General features: G+C 46.2%; 1 protein-coding gene across 1 annotated transcript; it reads left to right on the plus strand.

Moving 5' to 3' along the window:
• The first annotated feature begins 460 nt into the window (after positions 1-460).
• Positions 461-1,402, plus strand: LOC145525296 (olfactory receptor 9I1-like). Its single transcript, XM_081538090.1, has one exon. The coding sequence runs from the start codon at positions 461-463 to the stop codon at positions 1,400-1,402; it is 942 nt and encodes a 313-aa protein (XP_081394216.1).
• Positions 1,403-15,050: the final 13,648 nt, after the last annotated feature.

Consider the following 15,050-nt stretch of genomic DNA (forward strand, 5'->3'; position numbering starts at 1 on the left):
GGATGAACAAATATGTGCTTCCAAGGATCTCTGCAAGATCCAATAAAACAAAGTTTGTAAAAATTGTACAGTGGGGACTTCCCTGGTGGCTCAGTGTTGAAGACTCTGCCTGCCAATGTGGGAGACATGCGTTTGACCCCTGATCTGGGAAGGTCCCACACGCTGCAGAGCAACCAAGCCCGTGTGCCACAGCTCCTGAGCCCGCGCGCCCTGGAGCCGGTGTGCCACAGCAAGAGAAGCCCCTGCAGTGAGCAGCCCCTGCACCGCAACGAGGGAGCAGCCCTGGCTCGCCACTGCTAGAGAAAGCCGGCGCACGGCAGCCCCCAGCACGGCCAAAGATAAACAAAGCATTCAAAACCTGCAAAGCGATTTGCAGAAAGTGATCAGCTCAAGCCCTGTTCATCTTCATCTATCTTTAATGAGGTTTTATTTTCTGATTTCAGTGGGCAACCCAGGACTCATGGCAGAGAATGGCACTGTGGTGACAGAATTCGTTCTGCTGGGGTTCCAGCTGTGGGCCGAGCTGCAGACGGGTCTCTTCTTTGTGTTTCTGCTCCTTTATCTCATCACCCTGGGAGGCAACCTGGGCGTGATAGCGCTGGTCCAGAGTGACCCTTGCCTCCAGACTCCCATGTATTTCTTCCTCAGCCACCTCGCCTTTCTGGACATTTGCTGCTCCTCCGTTATTGTCCCTCAATTGCTGGAGACCTTGGGGACCGATAAGAGGGTCATCCCCTTTGAGTGCTGTGCCACCCAGTTCTTCTTTTTCACCCTCTGTGCTAGCACTGAATGCCTCCTTTTGGCCGTGATGGCCTATGATCGCTACGAGGCCGTGTGTAACCCTCTCCTCTACACCTCGGCCATGACCCCGCAGACCCGCCTGGGGCTGGTGGCTGGGGCGTATGGTGGTGCCATGGTCAATTCAGTGATCCGCACTGGATGCACCTTCTCCATCTCCTTCTATAAGTTGAACCACGTGGATTTCTTCTTCTGTGACCTCCCACCTCTGCTGAAGCTTGCCTGTAGTGAGACCAGGCCACGAGAACGGGTGATCTACCTTTTAGCTTTCTTGGTCATTGCAACCAGCGTTTCAGTGATTCTCGTATCCTACCTGTTCATCATCCGGGCCATTCTGAAGATTCGTTCGGCTGGTGGCAAAGCCAAGACCTTTTCCACCTGTGCGTCTCACATAACTGCAGTGGCTCTTTACTTTGGGACCCTCATATTCATATACCTGAAGGGTAACATGGGAAACTCTCTTGGGGAGGACAAGATTGTGTCAGTATTTTACACTGTGGTCATCCCGATGCTGAACCCAGTGATCTACAGCCTGAGAAACAAGGAAGTCAAGGAGGCTCTGAAGAGAGCTCTCAGCAGGATGGAGGTTTCCCAAGCAGAGTAAGACTCGAGCTCCACTGATTCAGAAGCTCCTGCAAATAATCCTTCGGGCTTTTAGCTTGTCTTCGTAATAGAGAAACCAGATCTGATAATTACAAAGACAAATGGAGGCAAAAAAAAAAAAAATGTAGATTTAGGTTCCAGTAATTGCTTTATTAACTCTGTGACCTTAAGCCAGAAATTCTCTGCCTCAGTTATCGCATCAGTAAAAATTACCTAGCTCTGATTAAAGCCAGCCTCAAGAGAAACTGAATGCTGAAGGACTTTATAAGTAATAAGATGCTATAAAATGTGAAATTTGTTTTTCTGAACTGTCCTGAATATTGCTGATTGTTTTCTCAGCTATATAATTTCTTTTTTCCCATCAAGCTAACATTTGTACCTTGAATACTTACAATATAATAGCTTATTGCTTACATAGTGAGGATAGTCATCTTTCTTGGTTGTGGATAGTGGGGTGGAAATCAACCTTGACCAAAGGAAACTTTCCTCAACATTCAGTCATGTATAATTTAGGTATTTGTTGTGGAAGATTCAAGGGGAAGAAAATAAGGGAAGAAAAATAGAGGAAAGAAAGAGGAAAAAAAGATGTGAACTGGAAAATGTTCAAGTTAGTTTGTCTCCTGAGATACTGTAGAATCAAAGAAAGGTGTAATGACTTGCATTAATTACTGAAAACAGCTCGATCTTGGTGTAAAGCCGAACTGAGCGTGATGTATAACTTTTGAAATATTTCTTGATCACCAAAGGTCAGGATCCCTGTTTTATTTCTGAAACATTGTTCATGGACCATCTGGCTCAGTTCACTCAAGCTATTTTCTTTTCTCCAGTAATGAAAACCAGAACTTCCATCTCCTATAGGACATTTACTTTATCATCAGCAGACAGATGACTATGAATCTGACCGCCACCTTTTAATGACCTTCACGTCTGCTAGAAATATTACTTGGGAAATGTCTCCATGGAGATTCCACAATCTGATTCATCAATTCGGCAAATATTTGCAGATTATCAACTACATATCAGAAATAACACTAAGTTCAAGGATATAATAGTAAATAAGACAGACACGGTTCTTCCTTCATGGAGATTAGAACACGGAGTATAGATATTGACCCACTACACAGTTGAAAGAGTTGGCGTAAAACTTAACATTCAGAAAACTAAGATCGTGGCATCTGGTCCCATCACTTTATGGGAAATAGATGGGGAAACAATTGAAACAGTGAGAGACTTTATTTTTGGGGGCTCCAAAATCACTGCAGATGGTGACTGCAGCCATGAAATTAAAAGGCGCTTGCTCCTTGGAAGAAAAGTTATGACCAACCTAGACAACATATTAAAAAGCAAAGACATTACTTTGCCAACAAAAGTCCATCTAGTCAAGGCTATGGTTTTTCAGTAGTCATGTATGGATGTGAGAGTTGGACCATAAAGAAAGCTGAGCACCGAAGAAGTGATGCTTTTGAACTGTGGTGTTAGAGAAGACTCTTGAGAGTCCCTTGGACAGCAAGGAGATCCAACCAGTCCATCCTAAAGGAGATCAGTCCTGAATATTCACTGGAAGGACTGATGCTGAAGCTGAAACTCCAATACTTTGGCCACCTGATGAGAAGAACTGACTCACTGGAAAAGACCCTAATGCTGGGAAAGATTGAAGGCAGGAGGAGAAGGGGATGACAGAGGATGAGATGGCTGGATGGCATCACCGACTCGATGGACATGAGTTTGGGTAAGCTCCAGGAGCTGGTGATGGACAGGGGGGCCTGGAATACTGCAGTCCATGGGGTTGCAAAGAGTCGGACACGACTGAACTGAACCCAGTTAATTAATTTTTTTATGCGATTTTGGAAAGGGGAGGAGAAGAAGCAGCACGAGATACTGTTACCCTGTACAGTAGGGTTCTGACCCAGTGTGGTGCGACCAGGTAAGCCTCCCCCGAGGAGCGAGCTGACCATTGAGCTGAGGCTTAAAGAGTAAGTGCATCGTAGTCATAGGATGGGGTCACCACTCCAGAGAGAAGGAGTTGCAAATGCAAGGATGCCGCAAGGAACTGAGAAGCCAGAGTGGCTGCAGCCTGGAGAGTGAGAGGCTTAGTGTGAAATGCAGCTGCTGGATTCAAGAGAAACCAGGTCACGGAGAGCCTCGCAGACTCACTTAGGGACTTGTGGGCTTTACTTGAAGAGCAGGGGATGAAATAATCTCATCTGAAATTTAAGAAGATCCCTTGGGTTGCAGTGGAAGGGAGTGGAAGAGGGGCAGTCTTAGGTAGTGGAGTTGGAGGAAAAGAGACCCGTTTCATCGAAGGAGCAACAAATGGTGAAAAGGTGCTTGATTGCCCTCCAGTACTATCTGTGCTTGGTTGCCCTCCAGTACTATCTGTGTTTGGTTGCCCTCCAGTACCGTCTGTGCTTGGTTGCCCTCCAGTACTATCTGTGTTTGGTTGCCCTCCAGTACTATCTGTGATTGGTTGCCCTCCAGTACTGTCTGTGCTTGATTGCCCTCCAGTACTATCTGTGCTTGGTTGCCCTCCAGTACTATCTGTGTTTGGTTGCCCTCCAGTACCGTCTGTGCTTGGTTGCCCTCCAGTGCCATCTGTGCTTGGTTGCCCTCCAGTGCCGTCTGTGCTTGGTTGCCCTCCAGTGCCATCTGTGCTTGGTTGCCCTCCAGTGCCATCTGTGCTTGGTTGCCCTCCAGTGCCGTCTGTGCTTGGTTGCCCTCCAGTACCGTCTGTGCTTGGTTGCCCTCCAGTACCGTCTGTGCTTGGTTGCCCTCCAGTGCCGTCTGTGCTTGGTTGCCCTCCAGTACCGTCTGTGCTTGGTTGCCCTCCAGTGCCGTCTGTGCTTGGTTGCCCTCCAGTGCCGTCTGTGCTTGGTTGCCCTCCAGTGCCGTCTGTGCTTGGTTGCCCTCCAGTGCCGTCTGTGCTTGGTTGCCCCCCAGTACCGTCTGTGCTTGGTTGCCCTCCAGTGCCGTCTGTGCTTGGTTGCCCTCCAGTACTGTCTGTGCTCGGTTGCCCTCCAGTACTGTCTGTGTTTGGTTGCCCTCCAGTACTGTCTGTGCTTGGTTGCCCTCCAGTGCCGTCTGTGCTTGGTTGCCCTCCAGTACCGTCTGTGTTTGGTTGCCCTCCAGTGCCGTCTGTGCTTGGTTGCCCTCCAGTACTATCTGTGTTTGGTTGCCCTCCAGCGCCGTCTGTGCTTGGTTGCCCTCCAGTACTATCTGTGTTTGGTTGCCCTCCAGTGCCGTCTGTGCTTGGTTGCCCTCCAGTACTGTCTGTGCTTGGTTGCCCTCCAGTACTGTCTGTGTTTGGTTGCCCTCCAGTACCGTCTGTGTTTGGTTGCCCTCCAGTGCCGTCTGTGCTTGGTTGCCCTCCAGTACCGTCTGTGTTTGGTTGCCCTCCAGTACTGTCTGTGCTTGGTTGCCCTCCAGTGCCGTCTGTGCTTGGTTGCCCTCCAGTACTGTCTGTGCTTGGTTGCCCTCCAGTGCTGCCTGCTTTGTTCTAGAATACACATCAGGCCAGAGAAAACTAACACATGGGTGTCTGACCACGTTATTGGTATGGGACTGATTCTGGGGAAATGGTGAATTTGGGGAAATGTACTTTTGGAGGCATCCACTTTTTATGCGGTTTACCTTTTCTTCTCTGAATTGTGGACCTAACAAGACATACTCAGGTATGCACATACTCAGGTGTCCATTCATCAAAATAATCAACAACTACTTTTTCTTCAGAGGGCAACACATGTTCAGTAATTCCTGCTATACAGCAGACTGTGTCAATGGGCTGAGGAAATCATCCCTTGGAGGGTTCTTGCATGCTTAAAGGCAAGAAAAACTTTCCACTTAAAAAATAAATAAATGGGAAAAAGTCTAGACAGTGAGTGTGCTATTTTAGTAGTGGTGAGAACAGCCTCACATTTCTCCCCTACTTCTATTTGGTGCTGTGGTTCAGTCGCTCGGTCTTGTACACCTCTTTGCGACCCCATGAATGGCAGCTCACCAGGCTTCTTTGCCCTTCACTGTCTCCCAGAGTTTGCTCAGATTAGTGCCCACTGAGTCGGTAATGCCATCCAACCATCTCATCCTCTATCGCCCCCTTCTCCTCCTGCCTTCAATCTTTCCCAGCATCAGGGTCTTTTCCAGTGAGTCGGCTCTTCGCATCAGGTGGCCAAAGGATTGGAGCTTCAGCTTCAGCATCAGTCCTTTCAATGAATATTCAGGGTTGATTTCCTTTAGGAAATCTTGGTGAGTGGCAGCAAACTTTGCCTATACATGAGTGCCCTTTGATGCATGTACAGTATTGGATGTATATACAATTGCTTCCAAGTGAATAAAATGCAAATGAAGTCTGAGTGTGTTTTAGGGGCCCATCATCTGGTGATGAGATAAGGCACTAGAGGAAATGGCATTCATGTTAAATTTCCACTTAAGTATATTAATAAATGAATGAAAACATTCCCATATTATCTAATGTATACCAGGCTCTGGGCCAAAAATTTTCACTTATCTCATTGGTAGGACTCATTGCTAAAATAGACACTGTTGTTGTTTAGTAACTAAGTCATGTCTGACTTTTTTCGACCCCGTGGACTGTAGCCCACCAGGCTCCTCTGTCTGTGGGATTTCCCAGGCAAGAATACTGGAGTGGGTTGCTGCTTCCTACTCCAGGAGATCTTCCTGACTGAGGGATCGAACCCATGTCTCCTGCATTGGCAGGTGAATTCTTTACTGCTAAGCCACCTGGAAAGCCAAAATAGACACTACACATAATCTTTTGGAAAATAGGATCCTATCATAGCTGATTTCATGTGTCAATTTTACCCCCTGGGTTGGGGGTGCAGACATTTGGCTAAGCGTTAACTCTGGGTGTGTCTGTGAGGAGGTCTGTAGAGGGGATAAGCGTTTGAATTGGTGGACTCAGTGAAGCGGGTCGCCATCCCCAATGTGGATGGGCACCATCCAATCCTGAGGCCTTGAGTGGAACACAGAGCAGAGGTCGGGGGTCGGGGGGCACGCATGCCTTCTTCTCTTCCTGACTCGCATGAACTGGAGCACACTTTCTTCTGAACTTGGACTGGGATCGACACCATCAGCTTCCCTGGCGTTTGAGCCCTGAACTGTGTCCCTGCTTTCCTGGGTCTCCTGGACTGTGGGGATTCTTACTTCTGTAAAAGGAGCTGTGTGGGCCAGGTCCTTGGAAGAAATCTCCTTCTTTGCCATAAACAGATCTATCACCTCCAAGATAAAATCCAGCTGGTAATATTGACATCTTTTATTTTTTAATCCCTTTCAACTTCTAAATATATCCCTCTTAGGAATCATGCTTCAAAGTTGCAAGTTTTCAGCTATAATACTTTAGCCTCAGTCTACCAAAAATGATATAGCAAAGATAAAAAAGCAGACTTTCCGACTTTGAACTGACCCATTTAATTCAGCACACAAAGGGGCCAACATGCTGTGTTTCTCCTCATTTCAAACAGCCCCCAAAATGATGTCTCCAAGATGGCAGTGTGGGAGACCCAAGGATTCCTCCCCACACAAAGATGAACAGCCCACGATCAACAACAGTTCTGGGAGAGCCCAGGAGTCCACCTCTGAAACTTCAGCAAGGCAGTGAAAAAGCCTGAGAATAGCCACATGGACGAGAAGGAAGGACAGCTTCATTCTGCCTGCCTCGTCTCACCCCAGGCTGGCACTTCCTGTCCAACAGGGAACTCCCTGGCTGGAAAGATTTCCCTTCCCTGAGAGAGGACAGCCAAGTGGCTGACCCATGTCTCCAGAGGAACTACTTTGGTTTTACCAAACCCAGGGACTGGCAGCGCTGAGACTAAAGAGATGGCCAGGAACAAGGAAGCAGGGCCAAGGCTATCCGTACAGCCACACTGTGGGAGTGACCGTGGTTCCCAGCGACCTGCCCTGTAGAGGACCCCAACAGCTCTCTCCACCCCGGAAACCAGCAGCCAGCTCCGCCACCTCGGGGCACCCCAGGCATATCTCACTGCTTTTTACCCCACAGGTGTTCATGTTCCCAGATGCCAACCACCTGAGTCCCTCCCACCCCCTTACACCTGCTTCCGGGCAGCACCCGGTCTGTACCAGCAGCTAGCCCAGGCTTCCACCCCTGCACGTGCAAAATTACAGCTCAGAAAGGAGACCCACAACCCAGTGTTCCTCACAGCACTATTTACAATAGTCAAGATATGGAAGCAACCTAAATGTCCGTCGACAGATGAATGGATCAAGATGTGGTACATATAGACAATGAAATATTACTCAGCCATTACAGAGAATGAAATGCCTTTTGCAGCAACATGGATGGACCTAGACATTATCATATGAAGTGAAGTAAGTCAGATGGAGAAAGATGAAATTCATAAGATATTGCTTATATGGGAAGAGACAGAATAGGTCTGTGAGTACCAGGGACTGGAGGTTGGGGAAATCGGGGGATGTTGGTCAAAGGGAGGTACAAAAACTTCATTATTAAGAAGAGTAAGTTCTGGGTCTAATGTACAGCATGGTATTTACTTGAGTGTCGCTCTGAGAGTAAACCTTAAATGATCTCACTGTAACAGCTACAGTTCAATGGTAATTGCGTAAGGTGAAGGATATGTTAATTAAACTCATTGTGGTAACCGTTCTCCCAGTACATGGGTGTATCAGATCACGCCGCACACCCCAAACTCATGCAACGGTACATGTCAATCCTTTCTCAATCAAGCTGGCAAAATAACATCACCAATACTTTGTGATTTCCATTTTTGGTGTAAAGCCAAATTAACTAGATTATCACATGAGGACATGGGTATAGGGTAGAATTATGGTGTATAATCAACACAGCACATAATCTTGAGTCTTTTGTCCCAGTGTATACTTACATATTTACTTGCTTACTTACACGTATTTACACATATGTGTATGAGTATGGATATCATCCATATCCACAATATCCATGCATATCATCCAGTCGTAACACTTCAGATAGGATCAACAAAACCCACAAAAAAGTACTTTTTTGTCATGATAATCAAGACAAGACAGACAGAAATCCTCCTCAGATTTCTTCTTCTGTATCCCTGCTCACATCCTACTTTTCTAACTTACAGGAAAGGGACGGGCTTCCTGGTGGCTCAGCTAGTAAAGAACTTGCCTGTGTATGCAGGAGATGCAAGAGACATGGGTTCAATCCCTGGGTCAGGAAGATCCCCTGGAGAAGGAAGCGGCAATTTGCTCCAGTATTATTATTATTATTATTTTGCTCCAGTATTCTTGCTGGGAAAATTCCATGGACAGAGGAGCCTGACAAGCTATAGCCCATGGGGTCACCAAAGAGTCAGACACGATTGAGTACACACACACACACACACACACACACACACACACACACACACACGCACACACGCGCGGCTGGGACAATGCCATCGTGTGCTGTGCCGTGCTTAGTCACTCAGTCGTGTCCGACTCTGCGACCCCGTGGACTGTAGCCCGCCAGGCTCCCCCGTCCCTGGGATTCTCCAGGCAAGAATACTGGAGTGGATTGCCATTCCCTTCTCCAGTGCATGAAAGGGAAAAGTGAAAGTGAAGTCGCTCAGTCGTGTCCGACTCTTCTCGACCCCATGGACTGTAGCCCGCCAGGCTCCTCCATCCCTGGGATTCTGCAGGCAAGAATACTGGAGTGGGTTGCCATTCCCTTCTCCAGTGCATGAAAGGGAAAAGTGAAAGTGAAGTTGCTCAGTCGTGTCCGACTCTTCTCGACCCCATGGACTGCAGCCTACCAGGCTCCTCCATCCCTGGGATTCTCCAGGCAAGAATACTGGAGTGGGTTGCCATTCCCTTCTCCAGGGGGTCTTTCCAGACCCAGGAACCTGCATCTCCTGCATTGGCAGGCAGATTCTTTACCACCGTGCCCTCCTCCAGGGGATCTTCCCAACCCAGGCCTCCTGCATTGCAGGCAGATTCCTTATTGTCTGAGCCTCCAGGGAAGTCCAGTGCCATCATAACCATGTGCAAAGGACCACAAGAACAGAACCGCTTACGCCCCAAGGTCACCATCCCTCACGGACCTCCCGTATCTTTTGGGCAGCAAGACAGGTAGCGGGTAAAAGGAAAATGAAACATTTTGGTTATTGGTGATGGAATTCAAGGAAGCTAAGATAGCTCTAGGTGCTGAATCTCATTTTGCTTGATGCTGGATCAAACCTCAAGCAATATTTTCTCCTGAATCTTACTCACATATAGTGTATGAAGAGGATAAATCACCCAAGAAATTGGGAAAAGCTGAGTTCAACTTCTGAACTTCAGAAGTTGGAAGGAAGGTAGGCTTCCTGCTTCCCTGTGGTTCAACTGCCAGGTTATTCCCTGGAGACCAAGATGCTTCATGGACATTTTACAGTTCACTGTTTTAATCCTATTGGGAAACAAGGTTTCAGCTGTTTCTACTTATCTCTTCTTCAAAAACCAGGAACTGTTCTGAGAATTGTTGAGAAGAACAGTGTGTCTTTTCTTTATCTCAGCATATCTTTACCCTACAAGCACAAGGGGGCACACATGAATGACAGCAACGGCAGTAACAAAATGCTGCCTCCCTCCACCCTGTGATGAGTTGAATATCTGAACACGTTCTAATTCTATCCTTAGTAAATTTCACTTTTTTGGGTTTCCCCCCCAAAAGGTATTGTAAAACTAGACTGTCTAGAGAAGGAGAAATCACATAACATCCCTTATATGCAGAATTGGGCTTCCCAGGTAGCCCAAGTGGTAAAGAATCCGCCTGCTAATGCAGGAGCCTCAGGTGATGTGGGTTTGATCCCTGGGTAGGGAAGATTGCCTGAAGGAGGAGATGGCAAACTACTCCAGTATTCTTGCCTGCAGAATCCCTTGGACAGAAAGCCTGGTGGGCTACAGTCCATGGGGCTGCAAACATGATATGTAGAATCTAAAAAAAATGATACAAATGAACTTATTTATAAAACAGACACAGACTCACAGACTCAGAGAATGAATTTGTGGTTGCCAGTGGGGTAAGATTAGGGGGAAGGGAGAGTTAGGGAGTTGACATATACAGACTACTATATTTAAAGTGGATAACCAACCAAGACCTACTATTTAGCACAGGGAACTCTGCTCATTGTGATGTAGTTGCCTGGATGGGAGGGGAGTTTGGGGGAGGTTGGATACACGTATATGAATGGCTGAGTCCATTTGGTGTTCACCTGAAACTATCACAACATTGTTAATTGACTATATTCCAGTATAAAATAAAAAGCTTAAAAAATAGCCTCTCTACAGGAGAAGAGGGCGTCAGAGGATGAGATGGTTGGATGGCATCAGTGATACAATGAACATGAGGTTGGGCAAAGTCCGGGAGATGGTAAGGGACACGGAGGCCTGGTGTACTGCAGTCCATGGGGTTGCAAAGAGTCGGACATGACTGGGAGATTGAACAACAACAACACCTGTTACTTCATATTTTCAATATAGACATCATCTAAAACATTTTATTCATTAACTTAATAAATTTACTATTTATTGTGAAGAAGGAAATGGCAACCCACTCCAGTCCTCTTGCCTGGAAAATCCCATGGACAGAGGACCCCATGGGGTCGCAAAGAGTCGGACACCATTGAGCGACTTCACTTTCACTTTCACTATTTAGTGAGGAGCTACTATGCTAGACATTTTCCTAGCAGTTTGGGAGGCTTATCACTGAAGAAATTGGCAAAAAACAAAACTCTGTCTTTGTAGAGCGTGTATCCTAATGGAGGAGACAGACAATGAATGCTGAATGTAGTTAACTGGTATGAAAAAACGAGACATGGATTTTATAACAGTGAGTAATTCCCTATGTTCAAGATCCTGGATGAAGTGTTGGTACGTAACTAGTATTTCTCTCTTGAAAACTACGATTACATTCTCTGTTGCTAAGAGTGTGACTATTTTAGACACTTCATGTAAGTGGAATTGTGCAAGATTTGTTCTCTCAATCTGACTGATTTCACTTAACATAATGCCCTTCAGTCATCCCATGTTGTAGCAAATGGCAGGATTCCCAATCATTCTCTACCGTATGAATATACCACATTTTTCTTTACCCATTCATCTGCTGATGGATGTGGAGATTGCTTCCATATCTTGGCTATTGTGAATGATGCTGTTATGAATGTTGGTATACAAATATATGCTCATGTCCTTGCTGTAAACATTTTGGGTATATACCTAGAATTTGAGTTGCTAGGTTAAATGGTAAGTCTATGCTTAAATTTTTGAGGAGCCGCTTACTGTTTTGCACAGTGCCTGCACCATTCTATGTTGCCACCATCAATGCACAAGTGCCCCAATTTTTCCATTTCCTCACCAACATTTGTATATTCTGTTTTTGTTTTTTTTTTGATAGCAATCCTAATGAGTGCAAAGTGGTCTTCCACTGTGGTCTCGACCCACATTAGTCATGTTGAATATTGTTCCACGTGCTTATCGGCCATTTGTATATCTTCTTTGGAGAAATGTCTATTCAAGTCCTTTGCTCATTTAAAAATTTACTGTTGTTGTTGAGCTGTATGAGTTTTTAATATATCCTGGATATAAATCCTTTATTGAATAAAGTGAAAGTGAAAGTTGCTCAGTTGTGTCCGACTCTTTGCGACCCCTTGGACTGTAGCCCACCAGGCTCCTCTGTTGATGAAATTTTCCAGGCAAGAACACTGGAGTGGATTGCCATTCCCTTCCCCAGGGGATCTTCCCAACCCAGGGACTGAACCCGGGTCTCCATCATTGTAGGCAGATTCTTTACCATCTGAGTCACCAGGGAAGCTCTAAGAAGTCTTCATGAAATCCAATGTCATGAAGCTTCCCCCTAAGTTTTCTTCTACGTGTTTTGTAACTTCAGCTCTTATGTTTACCTCTTTGATTGATCTTGAGTTCATTTTTGTATGTGGGGTAAGGTAAGATCTAACTATTGCCTGTGGATATACGGTTTCCCAATACCATTTATTGAAAAGAGGCACCCAATTAACATTCATTGAAACCTAACACCCTGAGAGAAGATACAGTATAAAAAGTCACAAGATTGATGGGAAGGAGCTGGTTATTCATCTTCAGAGCATCAGTGACTCCTTTTTGTCAACGGGGCAAATTCAGCCTGGGAAGGTTAAATGATTCCAGGGACTGCAGCAAAATAGCAGCTGGGCTTTAAGGTTGCTGTTGAGAAGATGGTGTTGCATTATTCACTTTCATGGTTTACCTGGGGAAGTGGATATTCTTCAAGATGGGCAAATTCAACCTGCAGGAGAGTGAAAACTGTCTCCAGCCTGAATATTATTTTCATAACACAAAAGGCATAAAGTCAAATTCCTGTTTATGGCTCGTGGGGCTGCCCAGATATTAAAGTGCAAGCATCGGACAAGGAGAGTGAGCTGAACACACTGGGGAACATGGATCTAGTGGGTATCACCTCATCACAACCATGGGAACACAAGCAGTCTTCGTTGAGAAAAGGCAGTTCAGTTCAGTTCAGTCGCTCAGTCGTGCCCGACTCTTTGTGACCCCATGGACTGCAGCACGCCAGGCCTCCCTGTCCATCACCAACTCCTGGAGTTTACTCAAACTCATGCCCATCCAGTAGGTGATGCCATCCAACCATCTCATCCTCTGTCATCCCTTTCTCCTGCCTTCAATCTTTCCCAGCATCAGGGTCTTTTCAAGTGAGAAAAGGCACTTGTAGATATAATGGTAGTGACTTAATGTCTGTTTCTCTCTTTTAAGGTTTGTTTCTTTAATTTTGGCTGCTCTGGGTCCCTTGTTGCGGAGCACGAGCTCTGGGCACACGGGCTCCAGTAGGGGTGGTGCGGGGATTTGTTGCTCTGGGGCATGTGGAATCCTCCCGGCCCAGGGACGGAACCTGTGCCCCCTGTGTTGCAAGGAGAATTCTTAACCATGGACCACCAGGGGGTCCTCAGTATCTATCTCTTTACCTTGCACAGAACCACCCTGGGCATCAACACAGCTGTCTTGGTGCTGATGTTATTGACTTTCACTAGGAACTTTCACGAGGAACTCTGGGTGATTATGCTTCTTTTCCAGGTAGAATTATCATGTACTGTGTGGGAGGGGGCTGGGGTAGAAAGATGCTCCAGGGCGGTTTTCCCTTTACCAGGAGCCTTGGCAGGGACAGCTCAAAGTTAGCCAGACTGCTGTTGCATTTCCTAGGAGGTCTAAGGAAACCAAGACAACTTGTGTGGAAATCCTCTAGACCAGCTGAGCAGCAGTTCTGAACACCAGAAACTATGAATCAGGTAGAAGAAAGAGAGTTGATCTGAGAATCTGGGGAGGTGCAGGTGTGAGCTCGTTCTGGAAGGCACGATGTGATGGGGGCTTGCTGGATGAGAGAATAAAGATAGGAGCAATTAAAATCGCAGAACAAGAACATATAAAGTCAGCGCATCACTGACTTCCCTGCCGAAGGGCAGTTTCGGTGTGCCGTGAGTGCGAATGCCAGCTTCCCTACATGTGGACAGCGCCAGGGAGGATCGGTTTTCAAATATCACGGCCAATATTTACTCGAAAAATATCTCATTATTTTAACTTGTATTTCTTTCATTATTAATGAAGTTCAGAGCTGTCTCATTTGTTTGCATCATTTATATTTCTTTCATAAATTTTTTATGTGCTCTGTCGATTGATTTGTAAGAGTAATCTGGATATTGGGGAAATAAGTCCTTTGCCTGTCATTTGGGTTGCAAATATTTTCCCTAGTTTGTCTTTTGAGTTTGTTTATGGTACTTTTAGCCTCCAAAAATGTTAAAATTTGATGTCGTTAGTGAGATCCATTTTTTTTTTTCCTTTTCAGCTTTGAGATTTCCTGTTGTGATTAGATAACCCTCTGTAAGAAAATTAAGTTATTCATCCATGTTTTCCTTTAGATTTGTGAGAACTGTATTCTCTCTTCAGGTCTAAATTCTTGGATCCATCTGGAATTTCTTTTGCATGCATCGCAGTGCAAGTTTGCATTTCTCTGGAAGAAAGCGAGTAACACTCTCTCCCCGCTGGACTGTGAGCTGCAGGAAGTGGCCACTGAGCTTTGCTGCCTGTCAATGTGGTGCCAGGGCCTGGCACAGTGCCTCGCAGCTGGTAAGGGTTTAGTGAAGACTCCTTTCATGAGTGTGTGGATGCATGCTAAGTCGCCTCAGTCGTGTCCAACTCATTGCGATCCCATGGACTGTAGCCCGCCAGGCTCCTCTGTCCATGGGATTCTCCAAGCAAGAATACTGGAGTGGGTTGCCATTTCCTCCTCCAGGGGATCTTCCCCACCCAGCGAGTGAATCCACGTCTCTTATTAAGTCTCTTGCATTGGCAGGCAGGTTCTTTACCACTAGTGCCACCTGGGAATCCCCCTTTAATGAGTATATGAATGAAATTCTAGAGAAGATAAATCTCTAGAATTTATCTCTCAGGAGGAAACCTTCATTTCTAGATTTTATACTTTATTTAAAAATAATCGCTAATTTATCTATTTGGCTGTGCCGGGTCTTAGCTGAGGCACTCGGGATCTTTAGCTGTGACATGCAAATTCTTAGTTGGGGTGTGTGGGACCTAGATCCTTGACCAGGCATCGAACCTGGGCCCCCTGCCTTGGGAGCTCGGTGTCTTAGCCCCTGGAC

Source organism: Giraffa tippelskirchi, chromosome 11 (genome assembly GCF_054371585.1).
Source record: "Giraffa tippelskirchi isolate mGirTip1 chromosome 11, T2T-mGirTip1v1.2.pri, whole genome shotgun sequence".
NCBI lineage: Eukaryota > Metazoa > Chordata > Mammalia > Artiodactyla > Giraffidae > Giraffa > Giraffa tippelskirchi.